At 44.4% G+C, this 20,615-nt stretch overlaps 1 protein-coding gene across 1 annotated transcript in view; it reads left to right on the top strand.

The window, feature by feature from the left end:
• The window catches only part of LOC107397225 (anoctamin-9), an 84,026-nt gene that overhangs the window by 25,862 nt on the left and 37,549 nt on the right, over positions 1-20,615 (top strand). The window contains exons 9-11 of the mRNA XM_054735284.2: positions 1,467-1,563; positions 2,739-2,799; positions 2,890-2,972. Of these exons, the coding sequence (XP_054591259.1) occupies positions 1,467-1,563; positions 2,739-2,799; positions 2,890-2,972 (241 nt within the window). The remainder of the gene's footprint in view (positions 1-1,466; positions 1,564-2,738; positions 2,800-2,889; positions 2,973-20,615) is intronic.

Here is a 20,615-nt window from a genome sequence, read left to right as displayed (position 1 = left end):
AGTAGATTCTAGGATTCTTTATTCATTAAGGGATTGCACACACTTCGTTTGATTCAAGAAACAGTCAGGTTTATAACATTTAAGAATTTATTTTACAAACAGTTAAGACTTGACAAATTGGTTAAACTATTATACTGTATGTGGATGGAACTAAGGATGGTGTCAGGAAGTTATGTGTGAATATAGTGTATTCAGAGTCTCCGTATCTCAGAAATCGGAGTTCTGGATGGAACAAACTTGGTTTGCAAATAAGCTAGAAAGATGTTATCAGAACCACATTCAGACGCTATCTCGCTGTTCTGCCTCCCCCATTCTGAAGACCCCCGTTTGGATCCGAGATGTCAAGGAGCCGACAACCCCACTACACGTGGTTCGTAGAGGAACCTCGATGCGACCAAATCAGTCCTGGGATGTCTCCGGGTCACAACGATAGATGAAACCGAGCGTGTTAAAAATAACTCTGAAGGAGTTTGCGTTAGCTTTGTACTACAGATACTATCTTGTTGTTCTCGGCTTTGCAGGTGCGAAAAAGGTTTAAGGTTTTGACAACATGTCAAAATCCTTCTGGTGAAAGAGGCTTTCGCTCAGATGGCCAGTCTGACGCTTTTGTCTAGAACCCTCGAACTGTTGAACTGTTCGAACTGAGGGAAAAACCAGAGGGACTAGTTTTAATGGATTGATGTCATGATGGACTAGCCAACCACAGCTTGACAGGTTTGAAGATATTACAAAGCATCTTAGAACACACCCTCATCGATGTGGAGACTCTGAATCTGGGTAAAAGGTTAACTATGTATCTTGGGTTAACTTAACTTTACATTGTCTTTGTATGAGTGTGCACATGGTGATGACCTCATCCAGTAAACACGCTAAGCATATATCATTAAACAGATCAATGAGCATTTCATTGTTCATAATTATAAAATCTTCTTTCTTCTGGGAATAAAGGAGTTCATTTAAAAGAGTTTCTCTGTGAAGGACCTTGGAGGAGAAAGAATGCTATTTTTTTATCCTTTATTATCTCTCAGGCCATTATTCCAGCTGGTGTGAGGAAGCTGGCTCTGATTTAAAGGGACTACGTGTAAACATCCAGACTCCTGTGAGGGGAAAACATTGTAGGTTGTGTCATAGCCAGGTTAAGTTGACCTGGCTGTAGATCTTGACCTATGGGATCTCAAAATCAGGCCATTTCATGACGTTACATAATCATTACAGCAACGTCGTAACGTACCAGGTGGGAATTTAATGTTGGTTGGCTCAGGAATCCCTTGGTATATTTCTGTGAAAACCAGAATACAGGTGTTCCTAATATTCCACACATCCACCAAAAATAACACCTTAAAGATCTGAAAGAATTCTGGGAAAGCCTTCTGTGGACCGAAGAGACAAGATTAGCAGTTTCATGGTCTGTAATGGTGTCCTTACCATGCTGAATCAGATGAGTATCATTGTGTTTCTGTCCACAGTAAGGAGGTGTGTCACTCCAACATCACCATGTGTCCTCGCTGTGATGATGACAGGTGTCCGGTGTGGCAGCTCTCAGTCACCTGCACATACGCTAAGGTGACCTTCTCCTCCTTACTGTAAAAATAATACCAGTGGGTATATACACGGTATACACAGTATATAAAACGAATCCAGCCAACACACAAAGATGGTGAATGGCCTGTGTTTGTATAGCATCTGTTAAGGTTCTACAACCCCACAAGTCACTTCATAACGCAGTCCCCACCACACACATTCACTCACTGGTGGTAGTGATGATGCTGGCATTGTGAGTGGTACAATGGTCTACAAGTAGCTGGGGCAGCAGTAGTGGAGGAGGTTGTAATTGGAAGGTTGCAGGTTCAATCCCAGCTCTGGACAGAGAATTCTGCTGTTGTGTCCTTGGGCAAGCTGCTGCTGATGGTGGTCGGAGGGACTGATGGCTCCTGTGCACGGCAGTAACGCCCCTGTCAGGACAGCTGTAGCTGCATTGTAGCTCATCATCACCAGTGTGTGACTGGATGAATGATAAAGCGCTTTGGAGTCCTCTGACTCTGAAAGGTGCTAAAAAGTTTGGGTCATTTATCACTTGCAAATCAAAAAATGTGTCCTGAATTAAAAAATTGGCCATCTCACAGTCTCCAATGTGCAATTTTTTTCTTCAAGTTTAATTTTTTTTATAAATCACAAACTTTGCGTGAAAAGTCACTTACATAGCTTTTTTAAATTAGACACTTTTAGGCACTTTCTTGTTGAACCTGCAGCAGACAAGGTCCCTTTTAAAGACTTGCCGACAGTCTTTTTCATGTATTTAATCAAGCAAGCCTGATTATGGAGTTGAAGAAACTAGTCTGTAATTCCACATCACAGCTAAAATAAATAACACACGCACACTTACCTGAAATATGACAACAATTGTTTTCAGTTGTTATATCTTTTGCTCTCAAAGTCAACATTTTATTTCTGGGGAATACCACGAAGCTCTGAGTTTTCTGCATTAAAAGTGTAGTATATTTCCCTCTGCGTTTTTGTGGTTTCCCCACATCACTGATGTGCAAGACCACTTTAAAAAAAGAGAAGAAAAATAAAAAGTGTGTGAACGTTTCCCGTTGTTTCCATTATTGTTGAGTGCACTAAATGGAAACTTCCATCTTCCATTCAAAAAAATGAAGAAAATAATTTTTTTTCTCTCTTTAAATTTCAAAATGGACAGCCCAAACGTTTACGGAGGTTTGTTTTTTTCTTCCATGCAGGTCAGCCATTTGTTTGACAATGAGGGCACTGTGGCGTTCGCCATGTTCATGGCGATCTGGGGTGAGTCTAATGTCATCAGAGACATGTCACGTGAGCTGATGTTCTGGATGACTTGTTTGTTGTTGTTGTTTTTTAAATTTTTTGTTTCAGCTACACTCTTCTTGGAGTTTTGGAAAAGAATCAGAGCCACGCATGTCTCTGCTTGGCATGTCTATGACTGGTGTGAAGAAGAGGTGAGACTTATGCAGTGTTTAAATTATCAGACCAGTTGCCACAAGATCAGTCTTTTTCGTTTGGAAAGTTCTTTCCAAATGTTCTATTTTATGCTCCATGTGAAGGCAGAGTCATCTAATTCGGTGTAGTGTTGCTATAGCTTTTGCAAAATAAGCTAAATCTCACTACAGCTCAGACTTTATTGGCTGGAGTCTGCTAGCGTGGAGGTGTGTATATAAGGCAAGAGATGCTAACATGATAGAAGTGTTAGCTGATTACTTTCCTGTAGTATTAACATGAGAGGACATGGAAATGTTACCGTTGCTGCACTGAAACTCACTAGTCCAGAGCGGGTCAAAAACCCAACATTCACTTTAAGTTATCACGTATTTTCGTATCCGGAGTCGGGTCGCGAGGGCAGTAGCCTAAATCGAGAGGCCCAGACTTCTTTCTCCCCAGCCACTTGGGCCAGCTCCTCTGGGAGAATCCCAAGGCGTTCCCTGGCCAGGTGGGAGACATACTCCCTCCACCATGTCCTGGGTCTACCTTTAGGTGTCCTCCCAGTTGGACGTACCCGGAAAACCTCACCAGGGAGGCGTCCAGGAGGCATCCTGACCAGATGCCCGAGCCACCTCAACTGGCTCCTCTCGATGTGGAGGAGCAGCGGGTCTACTCTCAGCCCCTCCCGAATGACCGAGCTTCTCACCCTATCTGTAAGGGAGAGCCCAGCCACTCTTCAGAGAAAACTCATTTCGGCCGCTTGTATCCGAAATCTCGTTCTTTCGGTCACTACCCAAAGCTCATGACCATAGATGAGGGTAGGAACGTAGATCAACTGGTAAATCGAGAGCTTCGCCTTCTGACTCAGCTCTCTCTTCACCACGACAGACCGGTACAACGCCCACATCACTGCAGATGCAGCACCAATCCACCTATCAAACTCACTCTCCAGTTTTCCCTCACTCGTGAACAAGACCCAGAGATACTTAAACTCCTCCACTTGGGGCAGGACCTCATCCCTGACCCCGATAAGGCATTCTACCCTTTTCCGAATCAAGACGATGGTCTCAGATTTAGAGGAGCTGATTCTCATCCCAGCTGCTTCACACTCGGCTGCGAACCGCTCCAGCAAAAGCTGAAGATCACGTTCTGATGAAGCCAACAGGACCACATCATCTGCAAAAAGCATAGACCTGATCCTCAGGCCACCAAAACGGATGCCCTCCACACCTTGGCTGTGCCTAGAAATCCTGTCCATAAAGCTTATGAACAGAATCGGTGACAAAGGGCAGCCTTGGCGGAGTCCAACTCTCACTGGGAAGGAGCCCGACTTACTTCTGGCAATCCAGACCAAGGTTTGACGCCGGTCAAACAGGGACCTAACAGCCCATATCAAAGGGCCTGGTACCCCACACTCCCGGAGTAACCTCCACAGGGCCCCCAAGGAACGCGGTCAAACGCCTTCTCCAAATCCACAAAACACATGTAGACTGGTTGGCCAAATTCCCACGCACCCTCCAGGATCCCCCTAAGGGTATAGAGCTGGTCCAGTGTTCCACGGCCAGGACGAAAACCACATTGCTCCTCCTGAATCTGAGGTTCAACAATCTGACGGACCCTCCTCTCCAGAACCCCTGAATAGACCTTACCAGGAAGGCTCAGGAGTGTGATCCCCTGTAGTTGGAACAAGGGGACCACCACCCCGGTCTGCCAGTCCAGTGGGACTGCCCACGATGTCCACGCGATATTGCAGAGCCGCGTCAGCCAACACTGCCCCACAACTTCCAGAGCCTTAAGGAACTCTAGGCAGATCTCATCCACCCCTGGAGCCTTGCCACAGAGGAGCTTTTTAACCACCTCAGTGATGTCAGCACCAGAGATCTGAGAGGTCAACCTAAAGTCCCCAGAATCTGCTTCCTCTCTGGAAGATGTTTCGCTGGGATTGAGGAGGTCTTCGAAGTTTTCTGCCCACCGATCCACAACGTCCTGAGTTAGGTCAGCAGCACACTGTCCCCACTATAGATAGTGTTGGTAGCGCACTGCCCCCCCCCCCCCCCCCTGAGGCACCGGATGGTGGACCAGAATCTCCTCGAAGCCATATGGAAGTCTTGCTCCATGGTCTCACTGAACTCCTCCCACCCCCGGGTTTTTGCCCCCACTACCACCCGAGCCACGTTCTGCTTGGACTGCCGGTACCCGTCAGCTGCCTCTGGAGTCCCACAGGCCAAAAAGACCTGATAGGACTCTTTCTGTAGCTTGACAGCATCCCTAACCGCCGGTGTCCTCCAGCGGGTTCAGGGGTTTCCGCCACGACAGGCACCGACGACCCTGCGGCCACAGCTCCGATTGGGTCTCTGCTTTTTGCAGATGATGTGGTCCTGTTGGCTTGTGCCTTCCCCATGTGTATGTGTCCCTGTCTTCTGCGTCGGAGCTCTTGTCCCAGCTAGCCAGCAGACAGCTGCTCAGTGGGAGGAGAAAGCAGTGTTTGTGTGTGTGTGTGTGTGTGTGTGTGTGTGTGTGTGTGTGTGTGTGTGTGTGTGTGTGTGCAGCAGCAGAGGACAGGAGTTTCACGAGGACACACACAGCAAATTAATTAAATAATGTGTTTCAGAGTCTCCAAAAGCAACACAAGTCATGCCTGGCTTTGTTTATCTTACTATGGAGGACACCACAGACTTTCCTGTACGTATTAAATGCCACCCACAGTCTCGGGGATATCCACAGTCCTGAGAAATCCTTTGGATTTATGAGAACATTACACCGCCTAAATCTCCTCCCTTTCTGGTCGGCTCATGGGTCCCCGGAAGAAGAAAAAAATTAATGCAAGTTAATGGGGCTAAAATCGCTATTTTACTAATCCGCTTTGCCTTACGCCCTAGATCACACACATCTTGTACTGCAATTTAAATGAATAGTAACGATGGGTGTTTCGACTACGCCAGTCATGTACTTTGAGATTTATCAGTTTGTAAAAGTTTGTAATTATCAAATCAAATCAAATTTATTTCTGAAGCGCTTTTCATACAAGTGCAGCTTCAAGCGCTTTACAATATTAAAAACAACCAGACAGCAGTTGGTTTCCCACCCTTACCACACAGATTCACATACAAGATCCCATTTGTATCTCCCCCTCCTCCCACCCTCAATCCCATCCCAAGCAGATGCGCGCGCGCGCACGCACGCACACACACACACACACACACACACACACACACACACACACACACACACACACACACACACACACACACACACACACACACACACACAAAGGCAAAAGAGAAAGGGCTGCTGGCTGAGCACAGGTGTAGTAGGTGCAAAGAAGACGGAAACGCCATCAAAGGAGCCAACTGCACCGGGAGCAGCAGGATCGGCGGCAGCCCGGGCAAGAGGAGGCACGAGAAGCACCCTGGCAGCCACAGCCAACCGCTGCCCCCGGGGCAGCCGGCCCCCACAGAGGAAACACTGGTTTACTAATGAGATTAAGATAACAATCCCACCTCGACTCCTGAAAGAGGTGTTTCCTTTAATTAGCAATAACGTGCTAGGCATTATAAATAGTAGCCTGACATTGGCTGAAGTTCCTCGTGCCTTTAAACACGCTGTTCTACAGCCAATCTTGAAAAAACTCGGCCTTGATCCCACCGATTACTCTAATCTACGACCAATTTCCAAATTACCGTTTTTATCTAAGGTCTTTGAGAAAATAGTCTATGCACAGTTGATGAAACATCTGAATGAATATCAGGTAATGGACACCTGTCAGTCTGGTTTTAGACAACAGCACAGCACTGAAACTGCTCACGTTCGGGTGTTTAATGACATTTTTCTGGCTTTAGATTCAGGTTTCCATGTGGTTCTGGTACTTTTGGATCTATCTGCAGCATTCGACACGATCGATCATGACATTTTGATCACAAGACTTCACACTTGGGCTGGCATTTCAGGCACTGCCCTGGATTGGTTTAGGTCATACTTTTGTTACAGGTCTGCTAGGGTCATGTTGGATGGCTGTTCATCCGTCACAGCCTCTACGTTGGGGTGTCCCACAAGGTTCAATTCTCGGCCCGTTACTGTTCAACCTCTACATACTGCCCTTAGGAGCCATTTTCAGAAAGCACGCTGTCGCATACCATCTTTACGCTGACGACTGTCAAATCTACTTTTCATTTAAGCCAACTCAATCAACGAAAGTTCTGTCTGATTGTATCCTTGAGGTCATGCAATGGCTAGCTGACAACTTCCTCCATATCAATGACTCCAAAACTGACTTAATCGTTTTCAGTCCTAACAGTACCACGGCGACTCATCAACCTGACCTCAACTATCTCTCACCTAATGTATCCTCTGTAATCTCCAACCTTGAAGTAAAAATGGACCAGGCTCTGAAGATGGATGCCCAGGTCAATAACACAGTTAAATCATGTTTTTACCAACTAAGACGCATCTCAAAACTAAAGCACATCCTGAGTGTCCGTCTTCTGAAATCGGTGGTCCACACTTTTATCACCTCAAGGCTGGTGTTCTAAAATAAAATGTTTTATTTTATTTTAATTACCTTAAAAGACTCAAAGTCTCTTTTTACACTTTATATTTATTTAATCAGGATCGTTGTCAAGTCGACGCCAGAAACAATGAAACACAACTTGAAAATCAGATGAACAACAAGGCTTTATTCAACCGGCATTCATACAAGTTATCAATCATGAACGAAACATTTCTCTTACCGTTGCTTATGGGTGGAGAGCTGAACACCCCAGTTAGAAAATGTAATCCATGAACCTCGTCAGGTAGAATCCAACAAGCAGCTCTAACAGCTCTGAGCTCTGCTCTGCTCCTTATACATTCCCTGATGTGCGTGCAAAGCTGCACACCTCCACCAAGATTACCTTGATTACATCCTCATGATCACATTATGTTCGGCTCTACCATGATTATCCTCATGATAAGTGTGATTGACAAACAGTAGTGATCAATAACTTGTATAAAGCAATTATACAACAGATGACAAGTTCATTTTTATTACATTCCACTCTTGAACTTTTCATCTAATTTATGTAACATCATGGATCCATCACCATTTCCCCATCAAAACCAACGTCATTTATAACATACCTTGTAGTTCCACTTTAATTTTCATCGTAGTCTTTGCATTATTACCCAATTTATTTCTCTTCTTAATCGAATAACATACACAATGTTAGAATGCTGATTATAATTAATGCTGCAATCATAGGTGGAATTAGCACTTTATTAGCGGTACTCGACATGCCTGTAAATATATCCCACCAATGATGAGCGGAAGCCTGTTCAATCAATGTAGCAACATGTTTTATTTCCCCTTGTGCCACAAGAGTAGACACCATGAGCCTGGAAAGGTTGGACCTATGAGAGTCAATCAATTTTGCCACTTCAGTGGAACCATCCAATGCGCATTTGAATTGTTCCAGTGAGAGTGTCCAAGGGGAGTGTAAAACCTCCCATTGTATCTTAGTCAGCCGACTAGATACAGTGTAATTACTCAACCAATAGGTCACGTTATTCCATTCCCACATATGTATACCCTTGAGACAACCTGAAAAGGGAACTGAAGGTACCTGTGGGGAATTGGTCATTGTAGCCACGCATAAGGTGTTAGGACCCACCTGCCAAAACTGTTCCTCTGGGGGTGTGACCGTCCAATCACAGAGTACGACCCTTGAATCAGTGAAACATGGATTGCTATGTCCTTTTACCAATGGGCAGGCTAAACCCTTATCAGTCTCATCACAGTGTTTTACTTCATATGTTCGATTTGTTTTAACATCCCACCACTCTCCACTAACATGGAGATACCAAAACCCTTTAGTGGTTATCACCGGCAGTATCTGATATCTACACACAGTCATTACTGATGTCATATTATACTGATCCCAGTATCCAGTACACATAGATTTATTACAAATCGTCATTTCTGCATGTAGCTGTAGCCATAATGAACTACTGATGTTCCATAATGTTCGCCATGCATGATAGTTATTACTCATTACCTGTATTTGAAACCTATTTCTCTGTGTCTCAGCATGAATAGTCTGCAAGGAACAGACTGTCCAATTACCTATGTGTGACAAATTATGCAATGCATCATAAGTTTCATTCCAAAGCTTTAGATTCCATTTAAATACACTTTTCCACACATCACTTCCTTCTAACTGACTAGATACAGTCGAAGGCATCCATCTTGCAGTCTTGGTGACAGCTAGTGCGGTGTATTCTCCAGTGTTGGACAGCATAGTTCGTGTCACCTCATTGTCTGCTGTGTTAGCCAGACCATACAAAGTTCCAGTTCCTCCTAGCACGGTGTCATACCATGCTCGCCTCCTCCTGTTACAAGGCGGAATAGGAGGGAATTTCACAGTCCATCGCACATATTCGGCTACCCTTATTTGTCCCATTTGTTGACAAGTGTGAACCAGGGGAGCTACAGCTGTCTGCGTAGCTCTAGCTGTGTCGGGCAGCACCCAGAATATGTACAAATAGGCGTATCCTCCTGTGATTACAGTTCCATTCCTGATCCGGAAATCGCGATCAACCTTCATACTCCAATTTGTGCCATTTTGTATGCAAGTACCATTCCCCTGATGGTATGCACAGATGCGCGCTGCAGAATTAAAGGTTACTGTTGATCCTTGAACCAACACCCCCGGGCTGATCACCCTTCCTCGGATTTTAAGACATCCTCTGCACCGGTACATCTTACCGGTAGATGTTAGGTTTCCCAAGTAGCAAGCGTCATTTGCTCTGCATGTGAATGTGCCTTGAGTGTGGTTGGACATACTGCTAACCAATTCCAGATGGCCCATGACCCCTTCTTCCAACACTTGTCCTTCCGTGAGCCCCCAACAGAAATGTGCCCTCAGTGCGATGACAGCGAGGACATGGAGGACGATGACCAAACATCCGACACCACCAGGTCCGCGGAGCCCATCCATCGCCTCGACAAGGGTTCAATCCTTTTGTAGGGGAAGGGGACCCAGTCAACCACCGTCACTCAGACACCCGCCTATGGGATACATACAAAACTGCAGATAGAATGACAAGCATTAATTTTCTCTCCTGTAACATTTGTTTATCGGAATATTAATCCATTTTTCCTCTCCGGGGAACAATACACTTACCACAGCATCTTTTCCCTGTGCAATAATCTCTCCAGCTCTGGGAGGACCATTGAGCTGCTCCACCCACACTTTTGCCCCCGCAGTAAAGTCTGATGATCCAAACCCAGTTTCACCCCTCTGAGTGATAGTGGTAGGTTTAGTAATCTCTTCAACTTTGGACATTACACACCGTTTGATTACTAACTGAGCTATCTTGTCTCCTTTTTCCAGTACCAACGGTTCTTTACCTGTATGCTGACACACCACACCTATTTCCCCTTGATAGTCTGAGTCTATTACCCCAGCTAAAATGGTTAGACCCCTCAAAGCTAAACCACTTCTTGGACACACATGAGCATAAGTTCCTGGTGGACATTGAATTCCCAATCCTGTTTTTACCACTGTCACTTTATTGGTTACTAAAGTGATGCTTTCCAAGATTTTAAGATCTAATCCCACAGAGCCCGCAGTTGCTCTAACAGGGAGTTCTGCCTCAGAAGTTAGTTTCCACATTCGTATAGGAGGGTCAGTAGAAGTTGTTTCCCTTCCTGCCCTGGCAACCATTAGCATCAGTGGAGTAACTCCATCCCCCACGGGTCTGTTATTTAACTGATGTACTGCCCTAGTCAGATTTTCTCTCCATTTGTCCAAAGAATTAGTAACCGATAGTTTCCTTAGTTTCTCTTTCAGTAACCCATTCATTCTCTCAATGAGTCCACTAGCTTTCGGGTGATATGCTACATGATAGATCCATTCTACCGCGTTGTTCTCTGCCCATTCTTTGATCTTATTTCCAGTGAAATGGGTACCATTATCAGTCTGAACCTGCAAAGGTAGTCCATAATAGGTCTCTATTAATGACAGACATTTCAATGTAGCCTCCTGATTGGCATTATGACACGGATGCACCACCAGTACCCCTGACACCGTATCCACGGCTGTGCATGCATACTTACAGTTTTTACTTTTTGGCAATGGTCCAATGAAATCAATCTGCCAACACTGTCCCGCTTGTTTACCTCGATGTATCTGTCCCTGTATATGTCGAGGGATTCTCTTTTTCTGATGTTGACAAGGTTCACAATCTTCTATGGCAGTTTTAATATCATCAATGATGAGATCTATTCCTCTGTCCCTCGCCCATTTCAATGTTCCCTGCACACCCCAATGTCCAGCAGTAACGTGAGCCCATTTGGCTAATCCAGGACTTGATTGTCTTACAGCCTGAATTTTCACTATCTTATCTACAGTCTGATTATGCAGGGATTCAGGATCATTGTTATTAGTATGAGCATCCACATGTAATACTGACACAGGAATATTTTGGCATTTCTCCCAAATGTCCTTCCATAGGTCAGCTCCCCAAACCTCTTTTGAATGTATCTTCCATTGTGTAGCATGCCAAGTTGGCATCCAAGTTAACATTCCTTGGGCTACTGACCAGGAGTCAGTATAAATACTTACTCCCTGCACCCCAGCCGCCATTATTACCATGTGTACTGCTTTCAACTCCGCCCATTGACTACTCTTTTCTGTCCCTGTGAGTTCCATAACTTGTTGTGTACCAGGGTTAAATGCCCCAGCCTTCCATTTCCTGGTTCCTGCCACATATTGACAGGAACCATCAGTGAACCAGGCTCGCTCCTGCTGCTCTGGGGTGAGTTCGCTCCATCTTACCCCCAGTTTCACAGGAGAATCCTGGATTGGTTTTACCTCAAAAGGCACTTCATCCATTTCTGGAACGTCTGCCACTTGCTCGTGGAGCATTGATACTCCTTTTTCTACAATGTTTCCCTTTATTTTATCAGGATTGCCATGAATTACCGAGGCCTCCGCCCCAGTGTCAACCAATGCCATTACTGTCTGTACTGATTTTTTCCAATAAATCTGTAATTCCACATGTGGTCTGATATCATTTATTGACCATCCTGAGGCACTGGCAACAACCTGAGCTTGACCTTCATCCTATTCATCATCATGTTCCCTTCGGTGCTGTTTTTTCTTTCTACGCTTCACTGCCGCCACCTGATAACACTCATCTGAACTCTCCTCCTCTGAAGATTCCTTGGGAGGGGCGGAAGGTTCAGCAGGCTTCGACGCCACCTCCCTGATCACATTCTGCAACATTCCAACCAATTCTGACACAGACATCCTGTCGTCCTTTTCAGGACAATGTCTGAACTGACAATGGACCTTCAGTCCCATTTGTCTGCATTTCTCCATCAATGCATTAGTGGGCAATCCATCAATCTCCTCAAACGGCACTCCCGCTTGTCGCAGTGCCCTCCACAGATCTGTTCTAGAGGGGCCCATTGCCCCCCCTTTACGACCCCTTGAATGTGGATCAATCCTGGGTTTATTTTCAGTTCTAGCTCCCTCTCTCCTCGTCTCAGACCAATCACCCAGCGTGGTGAGTTCGCCAAGACGATCTTTTATCGCGGCAAAAGTCTGGTCTGCCGCGCCAAACAACAAGCTGGTCACCATGGGTTTATAATGTGGTGGGGCATGTCTGATGAGGTGATCTCTAGTTGCCTTAGAGATGTTACAGTCCACCACTCCAGCTCCCCCGTTTCGAGCCACTTGCTCTCTAATAGTGAGTCTGGTGAGCCGCTGAATGGCATCTCTCACTGTCTGCCATTGCCCTTTAATCTCAGACCAGTCCGCCGTGGTAGGATAGATTACATGACATGCCAGAGCATATGCATCCCCCACATTGAAATCTTCATCAGCTGGCAATGCCCGGACTGTAGCCCGGTATTCAGCATTTATCTGTGCATCAGTACTTAATCCTGAAAATCTCATGGCATCACCGGCATCTATGGCTATATCACACGCGCCATCCTCCATAAGGCGATTAAGCCAGGAGTCAGTTGGTTCGCCTGGGCGCTGTTTCAGCTTCCCATTCATGTGATTTAACTCATCTTGTGAATAATCCTCTAGCGTTGTTAGCAGCCTAGGGGCGGGTTGTGGCTGCTGTTGTAACATCCTTCTTATATTACCCGCCTCATCGAGTTCCGGCCGTCCCTGATCATCCACCATATCTACCAGTATTGGTGGAATAATTTGCTGTTCTCGCCGACGCCTAGTAATAGGTCTTTGTTCTGACATCTTTATCCCCTGTAATGATGGATACAAGGGCTGAGGTGGTGGGTCAGGTTTAATCGCCCACTCCTCCTCCTCATCATCCCCCCAAAGATCCCCGTTCCATTTCTCAGGATCCCAATCTTCACCAACATTCTTTACAAACGCCCGGATCTGAGCAGGACCTGTTCTACGAGGTTGCTTCTTTTCCTTCCTTTGCGCTCGAGACACAAAAGTCAGCGTTTTATCCAAAACATTCTGAGCATGCTTTAGCTCTTTCCCCATCACACACACTCTCTGCTCAAACTCTGAGCATGATTTTCCAACTTCTTCAGCATGGATTTTCTCCTGCGCCGCTCGCTCTCTACAACTGCTCAATTCTAACTCCTGTTTTTTCCATGCTTCTGCAAAAAGCCACATCATATCTCTCACTCCTGCCAGCGGCGCTTTTTCTTTAACTTCTATCCGCGTCAAACGGTCCAGCACCACGGCGGGGCTGACCACTCCATTTAACTCTCCCCACGGCCCAGGGCGTCCACCGCGCTGCCTTAACATATCACCAATGGTTCGGAACTCCTCCGTTTCCCAGCCGGGAATCGGCACGGGAATCGGCGTTCCCTCCCCAGAAGCACTCGGCTCCTTTTTGCTTCTCCAAAAACACTTCATTGTTGCTGGAATAGCTTGACTGATCCTGTTCGTGACGCCAAAAATGTTCTAAAATAAAATGTTTTATTTTATTTTAATTACCTTAAAAGACTCAAAGTCTCTTTTTACACTTTATATTTATTTAATCAGGATCGTTGTCAAGTCGACGCCAGAAACAATGAAACACAACTTGAATATCAGATGAACAACAAGGCTTTATTCAACCGGCATTCATACAAGTTATCAATCATGAACGAAACATTTCTCTTACCGTTGCTTATGGGTGGAGAGCTGAACACCCCAGTTAGAAAATGTAATCCATGAACCTCGTCAGGTAGAATCCAACAAGCAGCTCTAACAGCTCTGAGCTCTGCTCTGCTCCTTATACATTCCCTGATGTGCGTGCAAAGCTGCACACCTCCACCAAGATTACCTTGATTACATCCTCATGATCACATTATGTTCGGCTCTACCATGATTATCCTCATGATAAGTGTGATTGACAAACAGTAGTGATCAATAACTTGTATAAAGCAATTATACAACAGATGACAAGTTCATTTTTATTACAGCTGGATTACTCCAACTCCTGCTTATATGGCATCAGTAAAGCAGCTCTTTCTAGACTTCAGCTGGTCCAGAATTCTGCAGCTAGGTTGCTGACTGGAGCTGACGGAAGACAACACATTTCTCCAATTCTGAAATCTCTCCACTGGTTGCCCGTGCAGTTCAGGATAAACTTCAAAATTATGCTTCTCACTTACAAATCCTTGAACCATCAAGCTCCTCCATATCTGTGTGAACTTGTCCATTACTACAATCCGCCGCGTGCTCTCAGGTCTGAAGATAAGCTCCTCCTAGCTGTTCCGAATGCTCGTTTAAAAAGCCGTGGAGAAACGGCTTTCTCTGTCTGTGCACCGAAGCTGTGGAACACATTACCACTGCTAGTGAGTCAAGCACCAACAACTAGCATTTTTAAATCACGCCTGAAAACTCACTACTTCAACCTAGCTTATACCACATAATTATGGACCTCACTGACATCTGCACTGTTTAAAAATGGACTCCACAATTATCCACTTCCGTATTATTGAGGTTCTTTGTAAAATGTTTTTTCCTATTTTTATTCACCCTGTGTCTTATTGATTTTTAGCTGTTATTTTTGGGAATTTTGTTGTCTTTCCTTTTTATCTTTTATCTGTGTTCGACATGTTTGTATAATGCCGGTTTAATTAACCAACATTTTTAGTGTACAGCGCCTTGTTTGGTTGTAATGCCTTGTGAATGCGCTTTATAAATAAAATTGGATTGGATTGGATTGGACTGGAACAAGTTAAGAATCAAATTAAACATAAACAGCTGATAAATAAAAATCTAAATAAAACACTGATAAAAGATAACCAAGTAGAAACATGTAATTAAATATATAAAATATTGTAATACGGATTATTAATGCTGGTTAAAACTAATAATTATTAGAACTTAAAATTGCTATATAAGAAAATATGTGTCATTCAAGTAAAAGAGTAAGTAATAAAGCACTGATAAAATATATAAAAGATGGTAAAACAGGCTAAAATAGATCAAAATCAACTAAAAGCTATAATAAAAAGGCGAGTCTTAAGCCTGGCCTTAAAAACAAGAACACTCTCTACGGCCCTGAGGTCCTCTGGCAGACTGTTCCAGAGGTGAGGGCCATAAAACTGGAAGGATGCCTCGCCTTGGGAGTGTGTCCTGACCTTTGGAATGACTAGGAGATGGCTGCCAGAGGAGCGCAGGGACCGCGAAGGCTCGTATTTATGAAGCAGTTCTGAGAGAGAAGAAGGCCCAAGACCATTAAGACATTTAAAAACCATTAAAAGATCCTTAAAATTTATCCTGAAATGCACAGGAAGCCAATGCAGCTTTTTTAAGACTGGTGTAATGTGCTCCTGCCTCCTGGTCTTAGTCAGGACAGCTGCTGAATTTTGTAGGAGTTGTAACTCTGAGGTACTCTTTGGGAAGACCAGAAAGCAGGGCATTACAGTAATCAATTCTACTGGTGATAAAAGCATGCATCAGCATCTCTGTATCGGCCAGAGAGAGAAAGGGGCGGACACTGGCAATGTTTTTCAGGTGATAAAAGACTATTTTTGTACTGTTCTTAATGTGGGGCATAAAAGTTAGCTCAGAGTCAAAAATAACACCCAGATTCTTCACTTGAGAAGACTAAAGCCCTTTTCAGACAGACATTCTGGAACATTTGCGGACAATTCAATCCGTTTTTTAACCGGAACTGTGTTTTCAGACACACCACTTTTGTACCGGAACTTGTCCTTTCGGCTGCGTTCACACAGCAGGGAAAAGTTCCAGATGTCTGACGGCGGCGGGGGGTGGGGTGGGGGGAGGGAATCGGACTTATGTTAAGAAGAAGAAGAAGAAAATATCATTTCTATAGCGCCTCTCAAGATAAAAATCACGAGGCGCTTAAGCATAATTCTGCGCACAAGAAGACGCATAAGAGACCTGGATGATGAAGCTCAATGGTTAAAGGAATCACTGAAGTGGTGTGAAGCGCTCCGTCGCGCATCTAGACGGTACAGTAGGAGGCGAGCTGCCGTGATTCGCCGCATGCTACAGCAGCCTGCGCACAGCGTCCCCCGGTCCCCTCCTCCTCCCCCTCCCTCTTGTCCGGAACTTTACCTCACCAGTCTGAAGCAGCCACCCTGTCCGTAAAAAGTCCGGACCTGTTACTAGGGGCTTCGTCCGGATAAATTCCGGAACACGTTATCCGGATGTTTGTATTCAGACAGAAAGGTCTTACGGACAGATTCCGGAACATTTCCGTTTTTCATGGCCTGTCTGAAGGGGGCTTAAGAGTTAGTGACTGTAGCTTTGGTTTCTCTCTCTGGGCCTCAGGTTCGATGATTAAACTTTGGTTTTGTCCCGGTTAAGCTCGAGAAAGTTTTCTGCCATCCAGGATTCAATATCCGAAATACAATTAAAAAGGGCATCCAATGGTCGTGCATCATCGAGAGACACAAAGATGTACAACTGTGTATCATCTGCATAACTGTGAAATTTTACTCTGTCGCCCGAAGACACCACCAAATGGAAGTACATACAGATTAAAAAGCACGGGGCCTAAAATCGAACCCTGGGGCACACCACACGTAACCTCACGGGCCTTAGAACAGAAGGTATTTAGACTTACCATAAAAGTCCTGTCTGTGAGATACGAAGTAAACCATTCATGGACAGCACCAGAGAGGCCGATGTGTTTTAACCGGGTTAAAACAATGTTGTGGTCCAATGTGTCAAAGGCAGCACTTAAATCCAGTAGAACCAGAACAGTTATTTTCTGTGCATCATAATTTATTCTTAGGTCATTTAAAACTCTTAAAAGGGCCGTCTCAGTGCTGTGGTTTACTCTAAAACCAGACTGAAATTTCTCAAAGACATTATGAGCATTAATAAAATCATTAAGCTGGATTAAAACAAGCTTTTCTAAAGTTTTGCTTAAGAAAGGTAAGTTAGATATCGGTCTGAAGTTGTTAAAATTGCTAAAATCTAAGTTTCTCTTCTTCAACAGGGGCCTCACCACGCCCCTTTAAAGGCAGCAGGAAAGACCCCTGTTTGAAGAGCACAGTTCATTATGGTTAAAATCTCATCTCATCTCAAATGGCTTAAAAAACGAAGTAGGAACTGAATCTCAAGTACATGTGGTGGGCCACATTGAGGAGAAAACTGAATCTAGACTTTCAGCCTCAACCAGGACAAAACTGTCCAGCGTTTCCCCTGGCAAGGGTACACGCTCAGATTTCACTAAAAACGTGTAAGAGGATAAAATGTTGCATCTGACTGTGTGTACCTTCCCTCTGAAGTGGTCTGCAAACTCCTCACAGAGAGAGTTTGATGGTGCTTTCTGAAATGCATCAGGAGGATTGTTAAAAACTTTTTTGACAGTGGAAAACAGGATTTTGGGACTGTTTTTATTTTCTGAGATGATTTTGGAAAAGTATGCATACATTGAGTTCCTTACTGCATTGTTGAATGACTTTACAGTTTCTCTGTCTATCTGATAGTTTATAGTGATTTAGTTTTTTATCCATTTTCTCTCTGCCACCCTGCAGTTCTTCTTTTTGTATTCTGAGAGCTTCGTTCCTCCATGGGAACGCCAGTCTACGCTGTATCTTTTTAATTCTTTGTGGGGCCAGACGGTGGACTGAAGCCTGCTGTTAAAATCGTTCACTATAAAATCACAGGGGGCAGGTAAAGCAATAGGAGGTATCTTTTCTAAGATATCAATAAAACCTGCAGCCACATCAGGGTTTAGATGACGTTTCCTGACAATTTTCACAGAGGTCTCCTGCTGGGTGAAACCAATGATATTAAAAACATGCAATAGTGGTCAGAGACAGCCAAATCAACAACAGAGAGCACACGGGTAGACAGGTCATACGGGTAGACAGGTCATACCTGATGACCAAGTCTAGGGTGTGCCCTCTGTTGTGAGTTGGCTGTGTGACGTGTTGGCTAAAATCCATATAATCAAGAATATTAAAAAAAATCAGTCGACAAAGGGTCTAAAAGATTATCCACATGTAAATTAAAATCACTGGCTAAAATTATTTGGTTTAAGAGTTGTGTAAGTTTGATTAAAAACTGAAAATTCTTCTATGAAAAATGTGCTATTTTTTGGAGGTCTATAAACTGTGACATAAAATTTGAGGAGTCCCAAAAACAGCTGCATTGTATTCAAAGGTGCTATTGCGGACATTTAAAAGTGCCATATTAATGGTAACTGGAGACAGATGACAACACACCAGAAATCGGCGCGTCGCATATGTGACGTCACCACATAATCTCCTCTCTACCAACGTAGCTGCTACTTACCACATGACCAGATTTATGGTGGTTCTTTCCTTCTGTGGGAAGTTTGCTGAACTTACAGCCCTTTTCCCTCAGCTTTCTCCGTGTCTGGTTCGATGACGTCACTTTCGTGAAGCGCATGTGTAGTCCTGGACTTATTTTCAACACAAAACCTAAAATAGCCTTCCCCCGTTAGAAAATAAGCACGTTCTTGGTATCAAAATGTGTCTTTAAAGTTCACGGACATCATGTGCGAAATCCATGGCACATAACAAGCGGAATTAGAAAATAGCATTTTTAGCGCTGTTGACTTGCATTCATTTTTTCGTTCTTCTGGGGACCCGTGGTCCAGAAGTAGATGGGCGTGACTTAGGCTCCCTATTGCTCTGCGGGGTGCGAGTTTGAAGCCAAATAGGTGTCACACCCTGTCCTGTCTCCCCTTTTGGTTCAGCCTGCGTCTGTTAATTGCTCCCACCTGCCTCTCGTTTTCCAATCACCCAAGCTCCCAGCCCTCTTGTATTTAAACCCCTCCAGTTCTGTGTCTCTTGTTGGCTCATTGTTCCCATGTCCTGCGTGCGTTTGTTATTAAAACCTTTTACGTTACCCAGTTTGTCTACCTGCCTGAGCGTGTGGATCCTGACCTCCGTTCCACTCACTGGCACGTCGTGACAATAGGAGGTTCCCACCACTACCATTTGACCATGTCACAGGTCTCGCCACACCCAGACAATCCAAAAAATTGGAAAAGAGGTGGAGCTGAGGAAGAGGCTGTTACGGTTGGCACAATATTGGAACCAAATGAACTAATGTAGCCACTAGCTAACTTAGCCAACCCAAGAAGCTAAGAATGAGTTCTGGGGTAGCCCAACTGTGCAACCACCTTACTTCTATGCAAGACTGTCATGCTGGTAGTTTGTGGAGTTTTAAAATGGACTGTTAAAATGGAAGCAGAGCCTCAGACTTCTGCGATCGGAGTCGGGCGCCCTCGCCAGACTATAAGTGTTGTTTATAACCTGCATTGAAGTGTAGTTTAAAAATGTTATTTACACTTTTAACACTACCAAATCGTCTTGTGTCGAATTTCCGGTTACTTTTGGGTGCAGCAATCTCTCCCATAGACCTACTCTGACTGGCGCATGTGTGCTAGAACCCCCCAATACAAAGAATAGGAGAGCCTTTTGGTACAGGGTACAGCGCCCGTGAAGACAGGAGACCGGCAGGGCAGAGTCTCAGCTCAGGCCAGCTCAGATTCCAGGTGCTGTTTTTTTAAGAATAGGTTTTAGATTGGTCATGCAACAGAGCTGGAAAAAACAGGATCTACCATCAGCATTAACGTGCTGACGTTGTCAGGTTGGCATCTACCTTAACATTAATAATTATAATATGAGGTGTGAATATACTGATAGACTTAACATTAAAATCAGCAAATACTGATCTGGTGTAATTTAACATCTGAAATGAAAAATTACTGAAAGATGTTAATTTTAACCCACAATGCTAATTATAGGACACGTTAATCAAACACTTTGGATTTAAACAAATTGTTCATTCAACAGAATATGAGGTTTTTAAAAAGTCATTCATGACAAGAAAGAGAAGCTTTTGTCAGAGAGTAAAAGTCTCGTCTTCTGCATAAGACTTTGGGTCTCCAGCCAAGATAAGGGAGCTAGGAGAAGGAATTATTATGGCTCCCTTCCTCTGTAACAAGGTCGTAGAGCAGTGCTTTTCTGGTTTGGAGACCAGACAGATATGATGTGGCACACCAGTGCATCTCGTTGTCTCGGCACCACGGTGTCAGACTGACCCGTATGAAGTAGTTTGGGCCTGAAGTAAACTTTTGGTCATTTTGATGAAATACTTTTCAGAATCAGAATCAGAAAAGGTTTATTGCCATTGTCAGTGAACAAGCAGTTCACAAACGAGGAACTTGCTTCGGTACTAATGTGCTAC

Source organism: Nothobranchius furzeri, chromosome 9 (genome assembly GCF_043380555.1).
Source record: "Nothobranchius furzeri strain GRZ-AD chromosome 9, NfurGRZ-RIMD1, whole genome shotgun sequence".
Lineage (NCBI taxonomy): Eukaryota > Metazoa > Chordata > Actinopteri > Cyprinodontiformes > Nothobranchiidae > Nothobranchius > Nothobranchius furzeri.
Note: the sequence above shows the minus strand (reverse complement) of the source record. Positions and strands in the feature narration are given on the sequence as shown.